We start from the raw sequence: 20,273 nt of genomic DNA, 5'->3' as shown, positions 1-20,273 counted from the left end.
CAAGAGTCCCTAAGGAAGTAAACCAGAGGCACTATAAAATTCTCCCAGGGAAATTGAGATAAACAACAGGGAGCTAGTCTTGTGCTTGGGTCAAGGGCAAGCCAAAGAGGATACATAGGGCCTCCTTGAGCAGAAGGTGGCATCACACCTCCCTCACCGCCTGAGTTTCCTCCTCTCCTCGCCAGAGTCCTCTCTACTGACACCATGGGCTGCTGTGGCTGTGGAAGTTGTGGTGGCTGCAGCAGTGGCTCTGGTGGCTGCAGCAGTGGTGGCTGTGGCAGCTGCACCAGCTACAGATGCTACCAGGTGGGCTACTGCTGCAGCTGCTGTGGTGCTATTGGTTTATTACAGTTTCCAGCTCCTACGCAGCTGACCCAGCTTCTTGGCAGGTGCTCCTGGAGGCCAGGCTCACTTAGATTTTTTAGATGTTCTGAACTCTCATTTCTTCGGGTTCATCCAAATATTGAGCTTGTAATTGAACAGAAAAGTACCCGATTAGACATCAGAAGTCCCAAATTCAAGTCCATGTTCTGCCAGAGCAGCCTAACCATGAATGAGTCGTTTTAGCATCCCTGATTCTCACTGTCTTACTTACTCATCTATAAAATAATAAATTTGAGCTAAGAATCTCTATGACCCTCTATAGCTCTAGCAGCTTATGAAAGTACTGAGTTCTCAAAATTAAATTCACAGGTTCTCTACCCCACAGACTGCTGCATATCCTTGGCTAGAGTGGGCATTACAATTTATTTATGTATGTATAAACAACTCTCAATCCAACCTGATCTGTCAATCAAAATCTGCACTGGAAAAAAAAAAAAAACAAAACAAAACACCAAACCAGACCTTGGTTCTGAGGATGCAAAAATTCACATTAATGTGCTCAGCAAAATGAAATAATACTTTAAAAGATATTTTGTTCTTTTGAAATATTTACTTTTCTGTTTCTAGAACTTCTGCTCTGGTATTCCTATTTCTATTGGTTTATTACAGTTTCCAGTGTCCTCTAATTTTCCTAAATTTAATTTCTGAACAAGACTCTAGGAAAATATAATATTTTAATGCCTCATGATTTTTTTTTTGTCTTTTTAGGGCCACATGCTCAGCATGTGGAGGTTCCCAGGCTAGGGGTCAAATCAGAGCTGCAGCTGCTGGTCTACATCACAGCCACAGCAATGCTGGATCCTAACCCACTGAGCAAGGGCAGGGATTGAACCCATGTCCTCAGGTTCATTACTGCTGCACCATGACAGGAACTCTTTGATTAGTTTTTGATGTTGTTTTTGAGGAGGGGTGGGAGGGATGGAGTTGGTTTAGTAACACGTTGCAAAGCTCAGGAAGGTTATAAGGCGAAAGACAAGGGACACTCTGAACTTACTGGGATAACGTCAGCTGCTTGTAACATTGACAAACAAATATATGAAAATTTAGCACAATAGACATTTATTGTTTGTTGATATCAGCCATTCTGAGCAGTTCTAGGTGGGCAGAAGGTGGAGAGATTGGGGCCTCTAATTGGCAGAGATTTAGATTCAAGAACGCTGACATTGTAAACACATGACTTCCCAGGTAGCTTGACTGTCTCCAAACTATAGATGGAAAAGAAGAAAATAGATAAATCCATCACTTTGTAAGCTCCTTAGATTGAAAGTAGCTTCTGGGTGGTTAGAAGGAGTCACATGGCCCAACCTAGACACATGGGGAGTTGGGCAGACACTTCTCAACCTTTCTCCTATCAACAGTAAGGGCATGAATGTTGATGGACAAGCAGCCGTATCTGTGTATAGAACCCATGTTCTAGTAAAACCCTCAGCCGATGTGACTGCAGGGTGTTTAGAGGAGGACGCCTGACAGAACAAGGGTGCATGTTTAACACCCATTCATATCACATGAATTCCTGCTGGGGTAGTTATCCAGGGCAACTGCAAGCATACTCAGTGCATGGTTGGGGCTAATTAAGATCACAGGAACATTTCATGGGGCGGGCAGAAGAGAGCAAAAGCTAGAGAATTTCAGTCAATGCAGTGTTTGACTCAATCCTTCCTGCTCGTAGGTCTGCGGTGTGCAGGAGGCTAGGAGGGGAAGCAATGATGGTGGGGGGAGAGGATAAAACAAGATGCTTCTGCATTACTTCTTGTTTTCATCAATGGCAGAAATATGACTTGGCTGTGACTCCATTCTCTCTCACCTATTAACTCTCTTCCATCCCTCGAAGAAACAAATTTTTCTACTCCTCTTGAGGTGAGGTCTCATTTGAACTAAACACGTAGTTTGAACTTGTTTTTAAAATGCAACATGTCATTCTAGCCCTGTTAAGTATATCTTGACCTTCTAAACAACTGAAACATGGCGGAAGCACAAACATGATTCAAATCACTTCAAGTGATACATAGCAATGGTAATTCCAGATACTCTAGAGAAAGTTTGTTTCCATACAAGCATGGCGAATTGATTTGCTCAAGATCCATTTCAAGGCCATTCTAGTACACCTTTCTATAGAGGAGAGGCTGGCATGATTAAAAATGACCCTTTCCAGAAGGCTCTACATCTAAAGTCTGAATATTGTACCCATGAGATCAATCCTTGAGTGATACAGAAGACAGAGATGAGGCGGAGGTCACCTTTCTGCTACTTCTGTCTGTGGCTATGAAGGAAGATTGGGGGCGAGGGTGTGGAGTTTCCTGCGCTGCCCCTGTTCCTGGGTTTATTTATTTATTTATTTATTTTTTTAATTTAAAAAAAATTTTATTGAAGGATGGTTGATTTACAATGAGTCACTGTTCCTGGGTTTAGATATGACTTTCAAGAAAGTTAAGAAGCAGTTGCAGGGGCAGCAGAAGTCAACTTTGATGTTCCAGGGTCCTGCCACTAGCCTCGAGGGTGTGAAGGGACAGTGGTGACAGTGGCTTCCTGGATTGAAGCTGTCCTGGTGTGTGCTTGACTTTGACCATTCCAGAGCTGGCTTCTTGAATTCCCTGCCTTTCTGACTCCTGCAGAGGCAGAGCTCCCGTGGGGCCATTCAGCCTTCGCGTCCTGGGAGGCGTTCCTGGAGGCCAGCCTAGAGTCTGCCCCTCCAGCCCTTCCGACACGTTTGTGGATATAATTTCTCAGTTACACTTCTTCCTGCTTTATTTAGAGAGAAGAGTTTTGGTTTTCTGCAACGAACACTGGTACCCAGGATACTCTTCCAGCAATCTTTTTTTTTTTTTCTTTTTGTTTTTTTAGGGCTGCCTGTGCAGCACATGGAGGTTCCCAGGTTAGGTATGGAATCGGACCTGTAGCCGCTGGCCTGTGCCACAGCCACAGCAACGCCAGATCCAAGCCACGTCTGTGACCTACACCACATGTCACAGCAACGCTGGATCCTTAACCCCCTGAGCAAGGCCAGGGATGGAATCCACATTCTCATGGATACTAGCCGGGTTCTTTATTGCTGAGCCATGGCAGGAACTCCTCAACAGTATTTTTGTGACAAATTCTAGCCATCTTCCCAAACCGAGAGGAATCCTAGCTCTTTGCCTATCTTGATAGAAAACTTCCTTTTTTTTTTTTTTTGTCTTTTGTCTGTTGTTGTTGTTGTTGTTGTTGCTATTTCTTGGGCCGCTCCCGCGGCATATGGAGGTTCCCAGGCTAGGGGTTGAATCGGAGCTGTAGCCACCGGCCCACGCCAGAGCCACAGCAACGCGGGATCCGAGCCGCGTCTGCAACCTACACCACAGCTCACGGCAACGCCGGATCGTTAACCCACTGAGCAAGGGCAGGGACCGAGCCCGCAACCTCATGGTTCCTAGTCGGATTCGTTAACCACTGCGCCACGACGGGAACTCCGAAAACTTCCTTTTTTGAACTCCTTTTTCTGTTTTAGTATGGCATGTGACAAGTTATTTATATGCTTTTCCATCCTTGGTTTTAGTATATTTCAGTTTTTGTTTGCAGAAAAAACAAAATAGAGAACCACTTACAGTGCTAAAAAGGGCAAAATTTATTATGAGAATATAGAGGTATCTTGCAGAAAACAAAGACAAGGCCTGCAGTCAGTCTTGGGTAGAGTTGACCAGGCTGGTTGGGTAAAGATCAAGAAGTATAGCCTTTGAGAAGCCAGGCAGCCACGCTTTCTCTGCCTCCCTCTAAAGCCACGTGGCCTCTCACTTATTTTTGCATGTCTGCATCTTCTCCTCATCCTTATATTTTTGTAGATTTATTTCTGTTTTTCCTGGCATCACTCATGAATTTGTATGTATCTTCTGTCACCTACCTGCCCCGCCCATTTTTCCTGGGCACAAATCCCTTGAAATAAACACTATGTTATCCCCAGACTCCCTTGCAGCCACATGTGGTCACATGACTACATTCTAGCCGATGAGATGGCTCTTTAAAAGGAAGAAGCTGGATCTTTCTCTTACTTTATCCTTCTCAGTGGAGACCAGGCATGAATCTTGGAACTATGGCACTGTATTTCGGTCATGAGAATGAGCCGATCAACGAGATGGTGGCTCCCTGAGCTGGAAGGGTCCCTGAGGAGGTGGCGCTACCATTTTGAGTAATTATCTCTAGACTTCCCTTCTGTGAAAAACTGAATTTCTATTTTATTTGATCCACTGCTCTTTTGTATTTCTTTTTATATGCAACTGAGCCGAATTCAAACTGATACACATACTCTCACTTCATGCTCCACAGAGAGTAACTTTTCAATTCTAAACGCCCAGGAGAGATAGAAAATCCTAGTTTCTGTATCTACCTGTATTCCAGTTAGCAATGGCCAGAGGAGCGTAATTCTGTAATGCAAATGAGACGCAGAAGGTCTAGTCATGTAAGTTGCAGGGGATGTTTTTACAGAAGGAGGCAAGTATCGGTTGGGTACTCGCCAACTGATTATTTTCTGGACCCATGTGGCTTTGTATGTCACCACACATGTGAACGCAAGCACAACTGAGTGACTCATTTGGCCAATAAAATGCAAATAGACATGACCTGGATTGCTTCTGGATAGAAACGGTAGCACTCGGTGTGTGGTCCACCACATCCTTTGACTCTGTCTCAGCAGTGGTGGAAGCAGGGAGAGGTGGTGTTTCTGTCCGTCTGGGTGTCTCAGGAACTATCATGAGCAGAGCTTCCATGTCAATCCATGATGGCCAATTAGCATAACTGAGCACGTGTGAATTTTAAAGCCTGTCCCAACTGATAGAACCTTTTCTTGAGGAGCTCACAAACCAGTAGGAAGACACTAGTATGCATGGACTCTCAGTCTGGAATGTACTGTAAGCATTTAAGGTCCGAAGAAAATATGACGTGATAATCTCCCCTCCAATCTCTTTTCTACTCCTGTTTCATTTTGGTTTCCATACTTGAATACGTTTAGTCTGGTCACATTAATCAAACTTCGCACAAGTCTTAGGTCAGCTACCTCTAAATGGATAAGTTTGCAGGACTGGAATAACAGGACTTCAAAAAAATTGTAATATTTTGTGTGTATGAGATACAGCTTGAAGTGGAACCCTAACATTTTGACTAATCAAGAACATTTACAGCAGAGAAAATATGTTTTTCTCCCAATCTCATATATGTTCATTTTCTTGTTGAAAAATTTCAAAAGAAGGAACTTCCACAGCTGGTAATATCAATACAACAAGAAAAAATAGTTTAGGCGTTCCCTTGTGGTACAGTGGGTTAAAGATCCGATGTCACTGCAGCGGCTCGAGTCACAGCTGTGGTGAGGGTACAGTTCTGGACCTGAGAATTTCCACATGCCATGGGCATGGCCGAAAAAAAAAAAAAGAAAAAAAAGAAAGAAAAAAAAGTAATTTATATTAATTGAATATTCTCATTTTTACTTTTTATATGGCATACAAGTAAAATGTAAAATATGTTAGAAGAACTTATTTAAGCCTTTCTTTTTACAGTTTTATCTGCCTCCTTTAAAGGATAAATTTATCTAACAGAAACTCTGGGTTGTTTTTTTTTTTTTTCACCTTCTTCCCTCACTCCATCACAATATAAAATCATCCTTACTTCCTGTAATACTCTTCATAATAATGTCCCGCCCTCTTGGACTCTGAACTTTCTGCAATTTTTTTTTAATAAGTGCTGAACTTTAACTAGAAGGCTCAGGATAAAAGGCAAGACAGTGCCACACAAACAGCCACTTTGCCAGGGGTTCTGCTTGAACCAGGGGGTGACCATGACCTGCTGTGAAGGCTGGACAGCCTGCAATGGATTCAGCCTGCTGGTTCTACTGCTGCTGGGAGTCATTCTCAACGCAATACCTTTCGTGGTCAACTTGGTTGATGAAGATGAAGTTTTTCAAAACCCCATCTCTTGCTTTGAGCGGTGGTTCCCCGGAATTGTCGGCGCAGGTCTGATGGTGAGTGAAATTTATTTGACTCAGGTCGCAGAAAGACCTACCTGTCTTACCAAAGATGAGCTGCAGATCATCTTTCAGCCTTGCACTAAGCTATGTCTTGGCTTAGGATATAGTGAGGAGCCACGGGTGTGGTATTAAATTTATATTGGCATCAGGGAAGAACAACAATTTAAATACACTGTGGTACAGGCTAGGGAGCTTAGGCAAAAAATAATAATACATAAAAGTTGGTTGGGTTATTACCTATGATACTTCTTCACATGTAAGCTTGCTCTTTCGAGCTTTATCGTTGGTGTTAGGGACTTTTATATTTTTTATGGCCACACCTGAGGCATATGGAAGTTCCCAGGCCAGGGTTTGAATCCAAGCTGCAGCTGTGACCTATGCTGTAGCTGTAGCAACCCCGTATCCTTTAATCCACTGTGCCAGGTAGGGGATCGAACCCATGCCTCTGCAGGGACCTGAGCTGCTACAGTCTGATTCTTAACTCACTGTGCCACAGCAGGAACTCACAGTTTTAGGGACTTTTTGAATTCCTTCCCTTTGCGAACACCAATCTCTAAGTATTCACGGGGAGTACAGCAGGAGTGGGAAGTGCTCAGGAGGAATGGGAAGGAACATTCCACGCACGATGACTCTCCGGGATGTTAACTGGAGGCATGAGTAGAGCATGGCCTGCACCAAGGGGCGTTGGCCTCTGAGGTTTGGGACTTGAAACCCTGGCTTTTTAAGCTCAGGGACTTTTCGACTCAGATCTTCCAAGGCAAACATCATGGTGCTTGTTTAACATTTGGTGATTATTAATAAGTCTGTCTTTGTTGAAAGCTGCAGCAGAGCAGTGGAACACAGAACTCCCCACATCCCTGACCATAAACCACCTGAGGTCCCTGCAGATGTCAATTTAGAGACCTCGTCACGGGGATTCTGCGGCCCCCGCCTGGGTGGGCCCCCACTGTGGAGAGCAACACATAACTGTTTTCAGACCTGACAGAGCATCTCAGCTCTGGTTCTGTCTCCATTACTGTTAGCCAATCATTTATCTGTGATTTGCTTCCGTATCAGTAAAATGAGGTTGTAGATATTGCGGTTTGAAAATCCATTCAAAAGGCTTGTTTTTGTTCTATCACTTGGTTGTTACCTAAGGGCATTCTCATGAATGCCAGAGAAATGATGCGCCTGTGTGTGTGTGTGTGTGTGTGTGTGTGTGTGTGTGTGTGTGTGTGTGTGTCACAATGATGATCAGTTATTGTTTCTAGTCTTATCCCCAGACTTACATGAAAACAGTCTTGGGTCATTACATATGAAACAGAGAGAGAGAGAGCTCGCTATTAAGTGGTCATACATTACAACATCTTATTTAAACTATATAATCCTTTGGCTGAGTAGTTGTTCATATTTGCATTTTAACAGACTACAAAAAGAAGGTTAAGAACTTTATCAAGGTCACATAGCCGGTGTGAAACCCAAGCCCAGATTTACCTGGTTCCAAAGTGCTGTTTCCCACCGGGATTAGCACCATCATCCTCCCGACCTCTCTCAGGCTGGCAAAAGGGAAAGAAAGACAGCTACAGCGTGACTCATAAATTTAAGTGACCAAGAAACTGAAGCATAGAAAGATTATATGCATGTGAAACCATTTCAGAGAATCTGGACTTTCTTGTTCCATGATTAAATTTGCTTTGTCATCCTTAATCAATACTCACGATATCCTGGTACCAGGCTCTCTCTCTTGCTTAGTATCGTGGAATAGCTTCAAACATCAAATAACTCTGAAAAGTTCAATGGACATTTTACAGATGGTGCCTCAAATTCTGGACTAAGCTCACAAGCAAAGAGGTGGATGCTAGAAGGGCTCAGAATTCAGGTGTATTTTCCTGATCATTGGCTATGTATAGAATGTGGAAGAATATATATATACACACACACACACACATTATACACACACACACACACATACATATATATACACACACACATATATATATATGTATATATATATATATATTTTTTTTTTAGGGTTGCACCTGGAGCATATAGAGGTGCCCAGGCTAGGGGTCAAATGGGAGCCACAGCAATGCCAGATCCGAGCAACATCTGCGACCTACACCACAGCTCACAGCAACGCCGGACCCTTAACCCACTGAGCGAGGTCAAGGATCGAACCTGCATCTTCATGGATACTAATCGGATTTGTTTCCGCTGTGCCACAATGGGAAGTCCAAGAATATCATTTTTCGAAGGGAGTTGTGTCCTTTACATTTGTCAAAATACTGACTAGTTCAAAATATTGAACTCTCAATATACTTGTAAATACACAGAAAAGTTAACAAAGAAGAAATCGCTGCCTTGGAAAGCATTTTTGTCATAGTTATTGAAATCTTTCTAATCTGTAGACTTTTAAATTAGTGTTGTTTCAAAAACAGGGGATTTTGCAGGAAGTAGTTAATAATAACGAGTACAGAATTCATTACTGATTACTTCATCAGACATTTTATGGTTTTATGATTTATTGAAAACAGAGATAGATCATCCTTTGAAACCATGACTAAGAATAAAAATTTTACATAATTATCTTCACTATTATCTGCTAAATGGAAAAATCAATACACATTCTTCTCCCAAGTACTAAAAAAAAAAAAGACCTGAAACGTTTACTCTAAAAAAATACAAAGGCCACTTTATTTTCTAGATGAGCTGTAAGTCTGATATTAATCATGCTTATTATTGAGCTCACTTATTACATAATAACTCGTCCATTATTAAAGTCTTAACAGAGAACAAATTGTTGCACATTAAACAAATTATAAGATACTGTGTATAATAAGAATTCTCAAAATATAGTTTTTGTTTTTATCGATTTTTGGCTGTGCCCATGGCATACAGAAGAAGTTCCTGGCCAGGAATCAAACCCATGCCACAGCAGTAGCAATGCTGGATCCTTAACTGCTAGGCCACCAGGGAACTCCCAAATACGGTTTTAATATTTATGATAAGCCATGGCTTTGTGGGTTACTCTCATGTTCAAGTACTTAGAAGAATCCCAAAAGTTTGAACTCTATTAGAGTTGCAATGGTCTAAACCTCCTCTGTACTTCATTTATGAAATTATCTGCCTTCTAAAACTGGATGAAAGTGTGGGTTTCTCTAAAGAAAAATGAAAAATGCTACTTTACTTTATGAAAACAAAAGACTGTCGAGAAAAAGAAATTCAGGGAGATCCCTTCAGGGTTCAGCACTTAACGAAGGATCCATGAGGATGCGAGTTGGATCCCTGGCCTCGCTCAGTGGGTTAAGGATCTGGCATTGCCATGAGCTGTGGTGTAATTCACAGATGTGGCTCGGATCCCGCGTTGCTGTGGCTGTGGCATAGGCTGGAAGCTGTAGCTCCAATTCGAGCCCTAGCCTTGAAACTTCCATATGCTGGGGGTGTGGGCCTAAAAAGCAAAAACAAACAACCCCCCAAAAAAAACCCCCAAAAAATCACAAAAATTCTTATGCATGCAAATGTCCTTAGGAATTGAAGGGAAGGGGTATTCTCGAAATTTCTTCTTTTCTTGGCAGGAGATTATCTGGAAGATTTATAATTCAGTCACACACACACACACACACACACACACACACACACACACGTGCTTGCACATTTTAACATTTTAATGTTTATCCTATAATTTCCAAAGCTCTGGATGGGCAAAATGAAATACAGTGAGTTGTCTAGTACCTGTAATGATATACAAAAATGTGTTAAAGTGTAGTCAACCATGGGGATTCCATATGATTAGTTATTATTCCTTTATAAAACCCCTTTGCAAGGGCAAAGGACTGTGCAAGTACCTCTTTCAGCATCTCTGATATAATCTTTAAGAAAGAGTTGAATTTACATCAATAAGGAAATTAGAATGAGTTATCCCTTTAAATTGTAATTCCATGTTGCTCCAACTTTCTTTTAATGGATTACTTTATTTTCTAAACCAAGGGTTAACGATTTTTTTTTTTTTTTTTTTGATGAGCCAGGTAGTGAATATTTTAGGCTTTGTAAGCCAGTTCATCTCTTTCACAACCATTCAGCTCTTCTGCTGGGTGCATAAAAGCAACACAGATTATAAGTAAGCAAATGGGCATGGCTGTGTTTTAATAAAACTTAAAAAAAGAGGCGGCAGGCCAGTATTTGCCAGTTCCTGTTCTTAAGCTCAGGAGGTAGCATCACTTGTGAGGAAAACAAAAGTTTAGCCCATGAACACGGACACTTCCTGGGGGCATAAATTTCTTTTCCCTTAAAATTTTCTTTGCCTTGAGTGGCTAGGCTGCCACACATAAAAGTGACCTCTGAATGATAAGGGTGCTGGTGTTCAGAGCAATATGTAAGCAAAGCTTGATAACAACACAAAGTGTTTACTGGAAGTGACACGGAGTCAGCACATGGTCAGTGTCGGGTGAAGTTCACTGGCAGATCTGCCTCGTAAGGCTGTTCAGTCTTAGACCTGCTCTGAGAGAACAAAGGCAGACGTGGTCTTGGGAAGAATAGGTTGGGGAAGGAGCAATTAGAAGGACTAGGAGATGAGTGAGGGTGATGGTGCTGGGGATGGTGGGGAGGTTCAGAATGAACAGGCTCTAGGAAGGAATAGAGGAGGATTCTAAGAATTGGCCAGCGTGGTTGGAATAGTGGTTAAGAGTCTGGGCTCTGAAACCTAATGCCCAGATTTGAATCCCAACTCTTCCTCTTTCTCTCATTCTTTCTTCTTCTTCTTCTTTTTTTTTTAGGGCCGCACCTGCAGCATATGGAGGTTCCCAGGCTAGGGGTCGAATCAGAGCTATAGCTGCCAATCTACGCCAGAGCCACAGCAACGCCAGGTCCGAGCTGCGTCTGAGACCTACACCATAGCTCACGGCAACGCTGGATTCTCAACCCACTGAGTGAGGCCAGGGATCGAACCCATGCCCTCATGGATACTAGTCAGATTCATTTCTGCTGAGCCACAACAGGAGGGCCCCAACTCTTCCACTTTCTTAGGCAAGTTACTCCAGTTTTCTGTGCCTCAGTTTGCTGCCCCAGTAAAATGGGTATAATTCACACCTACCCCATAGGATTTTCAGGAAGCTGCAAATGAACTAAATCATGGAGAGCACCTCTCACCGCGCCTGGCATGTTGTTAGAGCTCCATAAAATGTCAAAAAGCCAAAGTGGAAGGAAACAAAGAATTACTCAAGGGCAGCTGTGATGAGATGGCAAAAACAAAAACGAACAAACCCAAAACCCCTCTAGGCTAAAATTTCTTAAGTGGAAGGAAGTCTTTTACACTCCACTCTTCAGTGATGCAAAACTTCTTTCTGGAAGCATTTCTAGTCATAGCTGCTGACTAGCTATTAGTAAAACTTGTAACCTCTGTCCTGAGAACCTGGGATCCTTTCTTAGATTTTTCCCCAGCAGTATGTATTGCCTGGACACAGAATGTCCTTAAGGGAATTCTCAGCATCCATGTGAGTGAGAGCATTCTATGGATGCAGGAGTAAAGGTGGATGTGGAACTAAAAATAATTCTCAAATCATAAATTTGGGGGAACCCGTGAACTGATGGTGACCTGGCAGTGAAAGTTCAGGAAGCCCGAGAAAAGTGGTGACAGAATTCTTAGTTCCCAACTGCCAGGCAAACAAAACCATCAGTTTCCTTTCTGAATGCTTGCTAAATGAATTCATACAATTTCAGGGAAATTGGGTAAGTGGTTGCAGATTATTGTAAAAAAAAAAAAAAAAGTGAATTTTGGATGATGCAACCAGTTCGTTCAGAAATATTCCTTCCAAAATAATTAATAATAACTTATTTGGGTCTATTTAAAATCCAAGTCTCTGTAATGATGACTCAGAGTAAAGTAAGAATGTGGTTGAAACTGCTATCCTGAAATCCCCCATCCCCCCCTTCTTTAATCTTTATGGTCGAAATTGGTGTCACAAAGGTCACAAGAAAAAGGACATTGCCAGATTTCCTTTTTTGTTCTCTTGAGTCTTGGTTTCCCACAACTGTTCGTAAGTGGAAGGTGGGGACGACGGCTTTATCATCTGATGAGAAGTAATAATACCATCATTCCTGTTGATGTAATTTCCAGGCCATTCCTGCAACGACAATGTCCTTGGCAGCGAGAAAAAGAGCATGCTGCAACAACAAGAGCGGGGTGAGTGCTCTGTAGCTGGGCTGGGGGCAGAAGTGCACAGCAGTCACCCACCCACGTCTTGGCAAAGCCACCCACTCATCAGCATCCCAAATTCCCGTGTGGCTCCAAGTGGCAGGGCCAGTCCTAGAAACATACTGTTTAGGATGCTTAATGATAATACCAAAAGTGTGAAGTTTGTCTTTTTTCCCCCATAAAAATTTCATTTTGAAGCCAGCTTTCAGATCTTTCCTCAACCTTCAGTTTCAACCTAAGGGTTTTCAAAGAAAGGAGATTTAGAACACACGCCGAGTTGTAATCAATAGTCAAATATTTGGGAGTTCCCATCGTGGAGCAGTGGTTAACGAATCCGACTAGGAACCATGAGGTTGCGGGTTCGGTCCCTGCCCTTGCTCAGTGGGTTAACGATCCGGCGTTGCCGTGAGCTGTGATGTAGGTTGCAGACGCGGCTCGGATCCCTTGTTGCTGTGGCCCTGGCGTAGGTCAGTGGCTACAGCTCCAATTCGACCCCTAGCCTGGGAACCTCCATATGCCGCAGGAGCGGCCCAAGAAATAGCAAAAAGACAAAAAAAAAAAAAAAAAAAAAAAAAAAAAAAAAAAAAAAAAAAAAAAATATTTGTTGCTTTGGTGGTGTGTATAAAATGCTTAGGGAAAAACGTATCTTCAGTTCTCTTATACATGTGAAAGATTGGTTTATTGGGATGGGCATGTGAATTTTCTTTATCCAGTTAAGGGAGACACCTGTCATTTTTTTTCCAATATTGAATAGACGCCGACCATGCATAAAATTGTAACTAAGTTAAAAGGATATTAACATTGATTAACCTTCTGTCACTATGCTCAGAACATATTCACATACGTTGTCTATTTCCTCCTCTGAAAACCCCTAAGTTTTATTAACTACCTCCTGTTTTGACATAAGAAATTGATCCTCCGAGAGAGCAAACAACTTGCCAGTGTTCGTAGGTAGATCTGTATCCAAATTGATCAGCCTTCAGTATTCTCAGTCTTTACACCAGTTATGCCGTGGACATTGTTGCTAATACTGAGGGCTCTTATTCTTTGAGGAAGCAGGTAGGTCAATAAATAAGCAGTCACAGGAAATATTCCTGGCTGAGCTTGAGATCTGAAAGCAATGGTTCTTAGCCTGATGGGAACATTAGAATCCCTTGGGGAACATCTTAAAAATATTAATGCCTGGCGGCTCCCCCCAGACCCCCCAGAGATTCTGCATCCGTTTTTTTCCAAAAGTCCTTTAAGTGATTCTAATGTGCTTCCAGGGGTGAGTGCTACTGTTTAAAAGAATCCATGTATCCAATTATGTATTTATATCCGTGAGAAAACATATTTATATTATATATGTGTATACATATACATATATTTTTATTTTATTTTTGCTTTTTAGGGCCACACCTGTGACATATGGAGGTTCCCAGGCTAGGGGTCTAATCGGAGCTACAGCTGCCATTCTACACCACAGCTATAGGAACCAGGGATCCGAGTAGCATCTGCGACCTACACCACAGCTCATGGCAATACCAGATCCTTAACCCATTGATGGAGGCAGGGATCGAACCGGTGTCCTCATGGATTCTAGTCGGGTTCGTTAACTAATCGCTGAGCCACGAAGGGAACTCCTGAAAATTTATATTTTTTAAAATTGCCTTTTTGTGACATTTGATATTTATCTAGAATTACAATTGCTCTGCTAGTCATTTACAGATTGCTCTGCTAGTCATGGATCATGTCTGATCCATGGTAGCAGACAGTTGAAATGGACGAGACCCAGGTAGAGATAAAAAGTTCAGGTTTTTCAGAAACAGCGGCAAAACCAAGGCTCTTTGAGTGAGTCTAATCAACTGGCAGGGACTTTGCCCTCTGCCTTCTTGCCTAAGTCACACCTTATCAAACTGCGATCTTAAGATCTGGGACTATAAGGCAGCTGGAGAATGGCAGCAATTGATGATAAGGCCCCCACGTGCTGCTGAACCTGGACGCGGACCGAGAACCTGTCGTGACGTGTGCAAATGTGCCCACTGTGTTTTTTTCAGATGTTTCTTTCGTCACTTCTGAATGTGATCACAGTCATTGGTGGCGGGTACTGCCTGCTGGTGTCTTTCCAGGCTCTGTGGGAAGGCCCTCTCATTTGTAACTCTGAAAGCAACAGCACTCTCAGCTGTGAAATTTCTTTACGAAACCTAACGTGAGTACCTCTTCGCGGACTGCCACACAAGCTGCAGCTTAGATCAGACAGTGTGGGGCTGACCTGGTGCCGTGTTTTCTCTCAGGGGACAGACTCTTAGGGGCTTAGCACCTCAATCCCAATCGGCACAGTCTCATAGAAGCGGAGGAATCGCTGCTTTCAGAAGGCTTTGGGTATGGGCTTGTCCGGAGGAGTAGCTGCTGAGATGGATTATCCTTGTCCTGTAAAAATCTATGGCTGCGTATGTGCATGTATATAAAACATTTCTGGAAACAGACACCAGAACCTTAACTTCCATCCTTGGAGTAGGTCATATAGGAAGCCCTGGGGGAGTGAAGCAAGAGCTGACTTTCTACATTTCTGAACTCATTAATTTGTAAGCCTTTAGCACATATGACTTTTCTAATTTGAAAAATTGAGTAAAAACAATAAATAAAATCTAGAGGCTTTCCGCTAAGCCCTAAAAGAAACAAAGCAGTAGACAATGGAATCATTCAAACATGTTACAAATACACTGAAGGCACAGGAATGCATCAAAAGCTTAAGTCGTGAAGTAACAAATAATGCTGCACAGTTATGTGGAAAGGGTTCATTTCAGTCTTATAAGATGGTTCTGTGCCTGAATCTAGGTACATTTGTAAAACTAGAAGAAAAGGACAACCTTATTCATTTGTTATCTATATATTGTTCCCTACGGAAAGTAACTAGAATTTACTTCTGCAGTTACATGAAAAAATTTTTCCTTTTTCCTTACCTTGCTGCATCAAAATCTCTCCAAATTTGCGTCCTACAGTTGTTGTGAATCGAAATCTAAAGAAATTCCCTTTATTCGTAGAGCTGGAGTATAAAAGTAGAGATTTCAACCACAGATGTTTGTTACACACGTCCAGGGCTCAGCCGATGACCACCCACCATGTACAGGCACCAGGCTAAGCTGGAGGTCAGAGCATCAAGGCGGCCCCACACTAGTTGGGGAGACAGACAGTCAGAGAGTAAACAATTACATAAGAGTGATCTGATGCTTGGTGCAAACTGCAAAAAGCCAACTCATATTCCATGTGCTAAAATACTGTGGCATTTTCCCAGGCTGAGTATCAGCTACTGGTTTCCAGAAATGCAAAGACTAGAACACCTAGTCTTACTGCAGAAAACCAACGAAAATCATGTCAGGACAGACGTGAAGGGTTAAAATTGTCTCATGTTCCCTGTCGTCTTACAGCAGGCACAGATCACTTTCATTTGACATATTTCACTTGTCCTTTGTGAGTAAAAATTGTACATCTGGTTTAAGAGCAGATGCGACACTGCAGTTTTGCACCAAGAATTGAACTCCTTAAGAGAGGGAGCGCCTTTATTTCCACGTCTTTAGCCATTATAAGAGCTCTGCATAAAGAGGTGGAATCACATGACATTTTTAGTCTTTATGCTTTATACAATTCCCGGGCACAATGCTGCATTCTTTAGATGGTCAGTGGTATTCCTGAGAATCTTATTTTTATCTTTTTTTTTTTTTCAGTGTCCATCATCTAGACTCCCTCAATCTGCAGTGGTTCTTCAATGATTCTTGTGTTGCTTCGACGGATTTCAATAATCCCTACATCAATGACACAGCGATCCGTAACGGCTTAAATTTCGACTCTATAGAAAACAAACACAGGATTATCCACTTCTCAGTGTATCTAGGTCTACTGCTTGTGGGCTTTCTTGAGATCCTGTTTGGGCTCAGTCAGATACTCATTGGCTTCCTTGGCTGTCTGTGTGATGGGGTCTCAAAGCCAAGAAGAAACCAGATTGTGTAGCTAAAGAATAAAATGGAAGAGTCCCCGCTGTGGCCCAATGGGATCGGTGGTGTGTCTGCACCAGGACGCAGGTTTGATTCCCAGGCGGGCAAAGTTGGTTAAAGTATCTGGCGTTGCAGCTGGTCACAACTGTGGCCCCAATCTGATCCTCTGCCCAGAACATATACCATGGAGTGCCCCCCCCAAAAAAGAAAATGCAAATACTAGTTTGAACCATTTGAGAATGATATTTAAAAGTCATGCTTTTACAAGTTATAAGTTCAATAATGGAATATTATCTAGAAACCTGGGCGAGTTTAGTCCAAAGGTTGTTAATAAAGTCATCTATGAGGTGACTTAAAAAAAAAAAAAATCAACCTTTCTTTCACATGTAAAGCTGGATGGTAAAGGCACATTTTCATATGAAAAGAAGAAAAATCATCAGGGAGGGGTTGACTCAGAAGTGGAGAGCTTTTAACCTGTGCGCTTCTGTACTATTTGAATTTTCAAACTATATTCTCTTATGTGGAAAAAGGGAGGGAGGGAGGACAAGCAGGAAGAGAAGTTATACTGGAAGTCAAAGTATGGGACCTTTTTAGTGCATTTCTCTATACTTAAAAAGGGTAAATACATATGCTTGACCCTTGAACAATATGGTTTTGAACTGTGCAGGCCCATTTATAATGCAGATTTTTTCCAATAGCAAATGCCGCAGTACTGCACGATCCGTCGTTGGTTGAATCTGTGGGTGCAGCACCTGGAAACAGAGGAACAGAGGAACCACACATATGGAGGGCCAACCCCAAGTTATATGGGGATTTTTGACTGTGTGGAGAGTTGTGCCCCCAAACCCCGAGTTGTTCTAGTATCCAGTTATCTGAATATAATTAAGTTTTTAGACCTAAATTCAGCTCTCAGAAAATCCAGGGAAAGATGACATGTTCAGACAAGTTCAAAAGGTGAGAAAGCAGACAATATCCCCATTGGCAAGAAGAAAATGTAATGTGAGAAAAAATAAAAGGTTGGATGGGTTGAGGGAACTACTCTAGATTAAGAGAACAAAAAGACAAAATGGATTATGAGATACGAAGTCGTCAGAGATAAATGGGGAAACCTGTACAAGGATTGGTTTAGGTAATATTAAGGATTTATTGTTAATTTTTTTTATTGTTGATGATGGTTTTACGGTTATGCAGAAAAATGTCCTTTCAGAAACGCATTATTTATGTGTTTGGGGGAAAATGTCATGTTTTTAAAATATTTTGGTCAAAAAATGAGGGGGTGGAAAAATGTTGTTATATTTAGGTGATAGGTGTAGGGCAAGTCATTATGCCTTCATTTTTCCTGTGTGCATTTTTTCACAATAACTAAAAAGCAATAAACACCTAGGAAAAGAAATCAGTCTTTCAAAAGTTGGTTTATATACATATACACCCGGCTTTAGAAGACAGAATAACAATACACTGTTTTTCCTCTATCAAAGTGTTATAAAATAGGCCAAACTCAAAATCTACAATTTTCAGAGTTCCTGTTGTAGCTCAGCAGTAATGAATCCCACTGGTATCCATGAAGATGCAGGTTCAATCCCTGGCCTTGATCAGTGGGTTAAGGATCTGGTGTAGGTCACAGATGCTACTCAGATCCCATGGAGTTGCCCGGGAGTTCCCACTGTGGCTCAGTGGTAATGAACCTGACTAGTATCCATGAGGCTATGGGTTCGATCCCTGGCCTTGCTCAATGGGTTAAGGATCCCGTGTTGCCACGAGCTGTGGTGTAGGTCACAGATGTCGCCTGGATCCCATGATGCTGTGGCTCTGCCGTAGGCTGGTGACTACATCTCTGATTAGACCCCTAGCCTGGGAATCTCCATAAGCCGCAGGTACAACTCAAAAAGTAAAAGAAAAGAAGAGAAGAGAAAAGAGAAGAAGAAAGAAAAAGAAAAGAAAGAAGGAAAGAAGGAAAGAAGGAAGGAAGGAAGGAAGGAAGGAAGGAAGAAAAAGAAAGAAAAAAAAGAAAAGAAAGAAAGAGAAAGAAAGAAAGAAAGAAAGAAAGAAAGAAAGAAAGAAAGAAAGAAAGAAAGAAAGACAGAAAGACAGAAAGAAAGAAAGAAAGAAAGGGAGAGAACCTGTGTCCTATGCTCCTATAAATACCTAATTGTCCCTTAAGGTCTAGCCTAATACCTTAAGCCTTCTCTGAGGGCATGATTTCAAAAGTTAGCACTTACCCAAACCACTGTTCTCATACCTGTCACAAGGTAACATCAATGTTTTTGTCTGTAAGTCCATCACTGTAAGAGGATTTAAGAGAACAGGGACCATGTCCTTCTCATCCATTTATTTACTGGCTCTTTCCTGCTTCAGGTCCTCAGCCAGGCCTCACCCCCGCCCAGCACCCACCTCCCGCCTGTCTAATCTCTGGCACAGTCCTCTTCCTCTTTCAGACTTCAGCACAGGGATTGCTTTTTCTGACAGGTCTCTCTTGTCTCTCTCCTGTGGCAGTCTTTCATTTACAGTACTTAGTGCAATGGCAGCAGCACTTTCATTTGTGCTTGTTTCTTACATTTCACTCTTCCCCGTAAGATCGTGAGCTGCAAAAATACAGGGACAGGGGTATGTGTGTCTTTTACTCTTTCCTGGTATAGTCGGGATCAAGTCCAGTGCCTGATGCAAAGTAGGACCACTATGAATATTCCGTTGAGTGAATTAATGAATCCTATCTGTTGTACTCAGCTTTTAGCAAAGACGACTCAATGCTTATTACATGCATGTCAAACTATGAAGAGCCATAAAATTAAAATCCAAGTAAAATAAACACAAGAGCTCACTGTACCTGACTAACAAGTCAGTGATGAGGCACAGATCTTCATCAGACAGGAAATGGGTGAGAGAGGAGCCCCGCTCTCCACAGGGTCATGAACAGACAGAGACTTAGGCCTCTCGTTGCAGAGGGCAGAAGAAAGGATGGTTGGCAGTGACACAATCAGCTGAAATAGCTGGTAAGTTATTTCCTGGCTATTTGGGGCTTCAACAAGTATTCCTACAAGTGAACCCCAACCCTCTAAATCCAATCTTAAATAGAGCTCTGAATATAGTAGAACATTCTTGCTTAGCAGTCTGAACATTCTTGCTTAGGCTGATTATTCTATGTCTGGCCCCACAGCATCCTTTTCTCTCACCGTTCCCTGCATCAGGACTCTCTTCTTCATTCTCTGCTTGTTCAGATCACGTATTTATTTATTCCAAGGTTCAGCTCAGATACCTACGAAGGCTTTCCTGACCATCCTGACGAGGAGGGAATCTGTTCCTCTCAATTCCAAACCCACCTTCTCACAGAGATGAACAACTGCTTGGCGGAGGGAGGGAGGCGCCGCTGAGCTTGGCTTTGAAGTTAGGTTCATGCTCTACACCGTGTTCAGGTCTGTGACACGGTGAGGACATGTTTCTTTGCTGTCCCCTTCTGGAGGACACACAGATCTGTCATTTACCCTTTCACAGAGGAAGCAGGTTTGGGGGATCCCAGCCTCATGCAGCGGTCTTTCGTGACAGCTAGTTATCTGCCCAAGACATGCAACTGCATCTCTTGGCCCCCATACAGCCATTAAGGGAGAAAGTTCTGGGTCTCCAGGGTTTGGTAAAAACCGGAGGGGAGAAAAAGAGCTTTTTTTTTTTTAAAATCTCCCAGAATTCCTGCTTTTATTTCAGTTTTGGCCTTTGTGGAATCTTTTTCATGTCTACCCAAGAAAAGAGGTGCTAATTTTATCCATTTTTTTAG

At 42.3% G+C, this 20,273-nt stretch overlaps 1 protein-coding gene across 1 annotated transcript; it reads left to right on the top strand.

Moving 5' to 3' along the window:
- The first annotated feature begins 6,106 nt into the window (after positions 1-6,106).
- TM4SF20 (transmembrane 4 L six family member 20) lies at positions 6,107-17,900 on the top strand. Its single transcript, XM_003133694.6, has 4 exons — positions 6,107-6,361; positions 12,459-12,524; positions 14,573-14,724; positions 16,241-17,900. The coding sequence occupies exons 1-4, from the start codon at positions 6,179-6,181 to the stop codon at positions 16,521-16,523; spliced, it is 684 nt and encodes a 227-aa protein (XP_003133742.2). The 5' UTR covers positions 6,107-6,178; the 3' UTR covers positions 16,524-17,900.
- Positions 17,901-20,273: the final 2,373 nt, after the last annotated feature.

The sequence above is a fragment of the Sus scrofa genome, chromosome 15, assembly GCF_054392235.1.
Source record: "Sus scrofa isolate SSC_HxYL_T2T_F1_AM1 chromosome 15, Sscrofa_HxYL_maternal_Yorkshire_Landrace_v2.0, whole genome shotgun sequence".
Taxonomy (NCBI): Eukaryota; Metazoa; Chordata; class Mammalia; order Artiodactyla; family Suidae; genus Sus; species Sus scrofa.
The sequence above is the reverse complement of the archived record's forward strand: the minus strand, read 5'-3'. Positions and strand labels throughout refer to the sequence as shown.

Coding starts and splice junctions, on each gene's coding strand:
- TM4SF20 (XM_003133694.6), top strand. CDS start 6,179: ATGACCTGCTGTGAAGGCTGGACAGCCTGCAATGGATTCAGCCTGCTG. Junction 6,362..12,458: donor TTGTCGGCGCAGGTCTGATG/GTGAGTGAAATT, acceptor TGTAATTTCCAG/GCCATTCCTGCAACGACAAT. Junction 12,525..14,572: donor GCTGCAACAACAAGAGCGGG/GTGAGTGCTCTG, acceptor TGTTTTTTTCAG/ATGTTTCTTTCGTCACTTCT.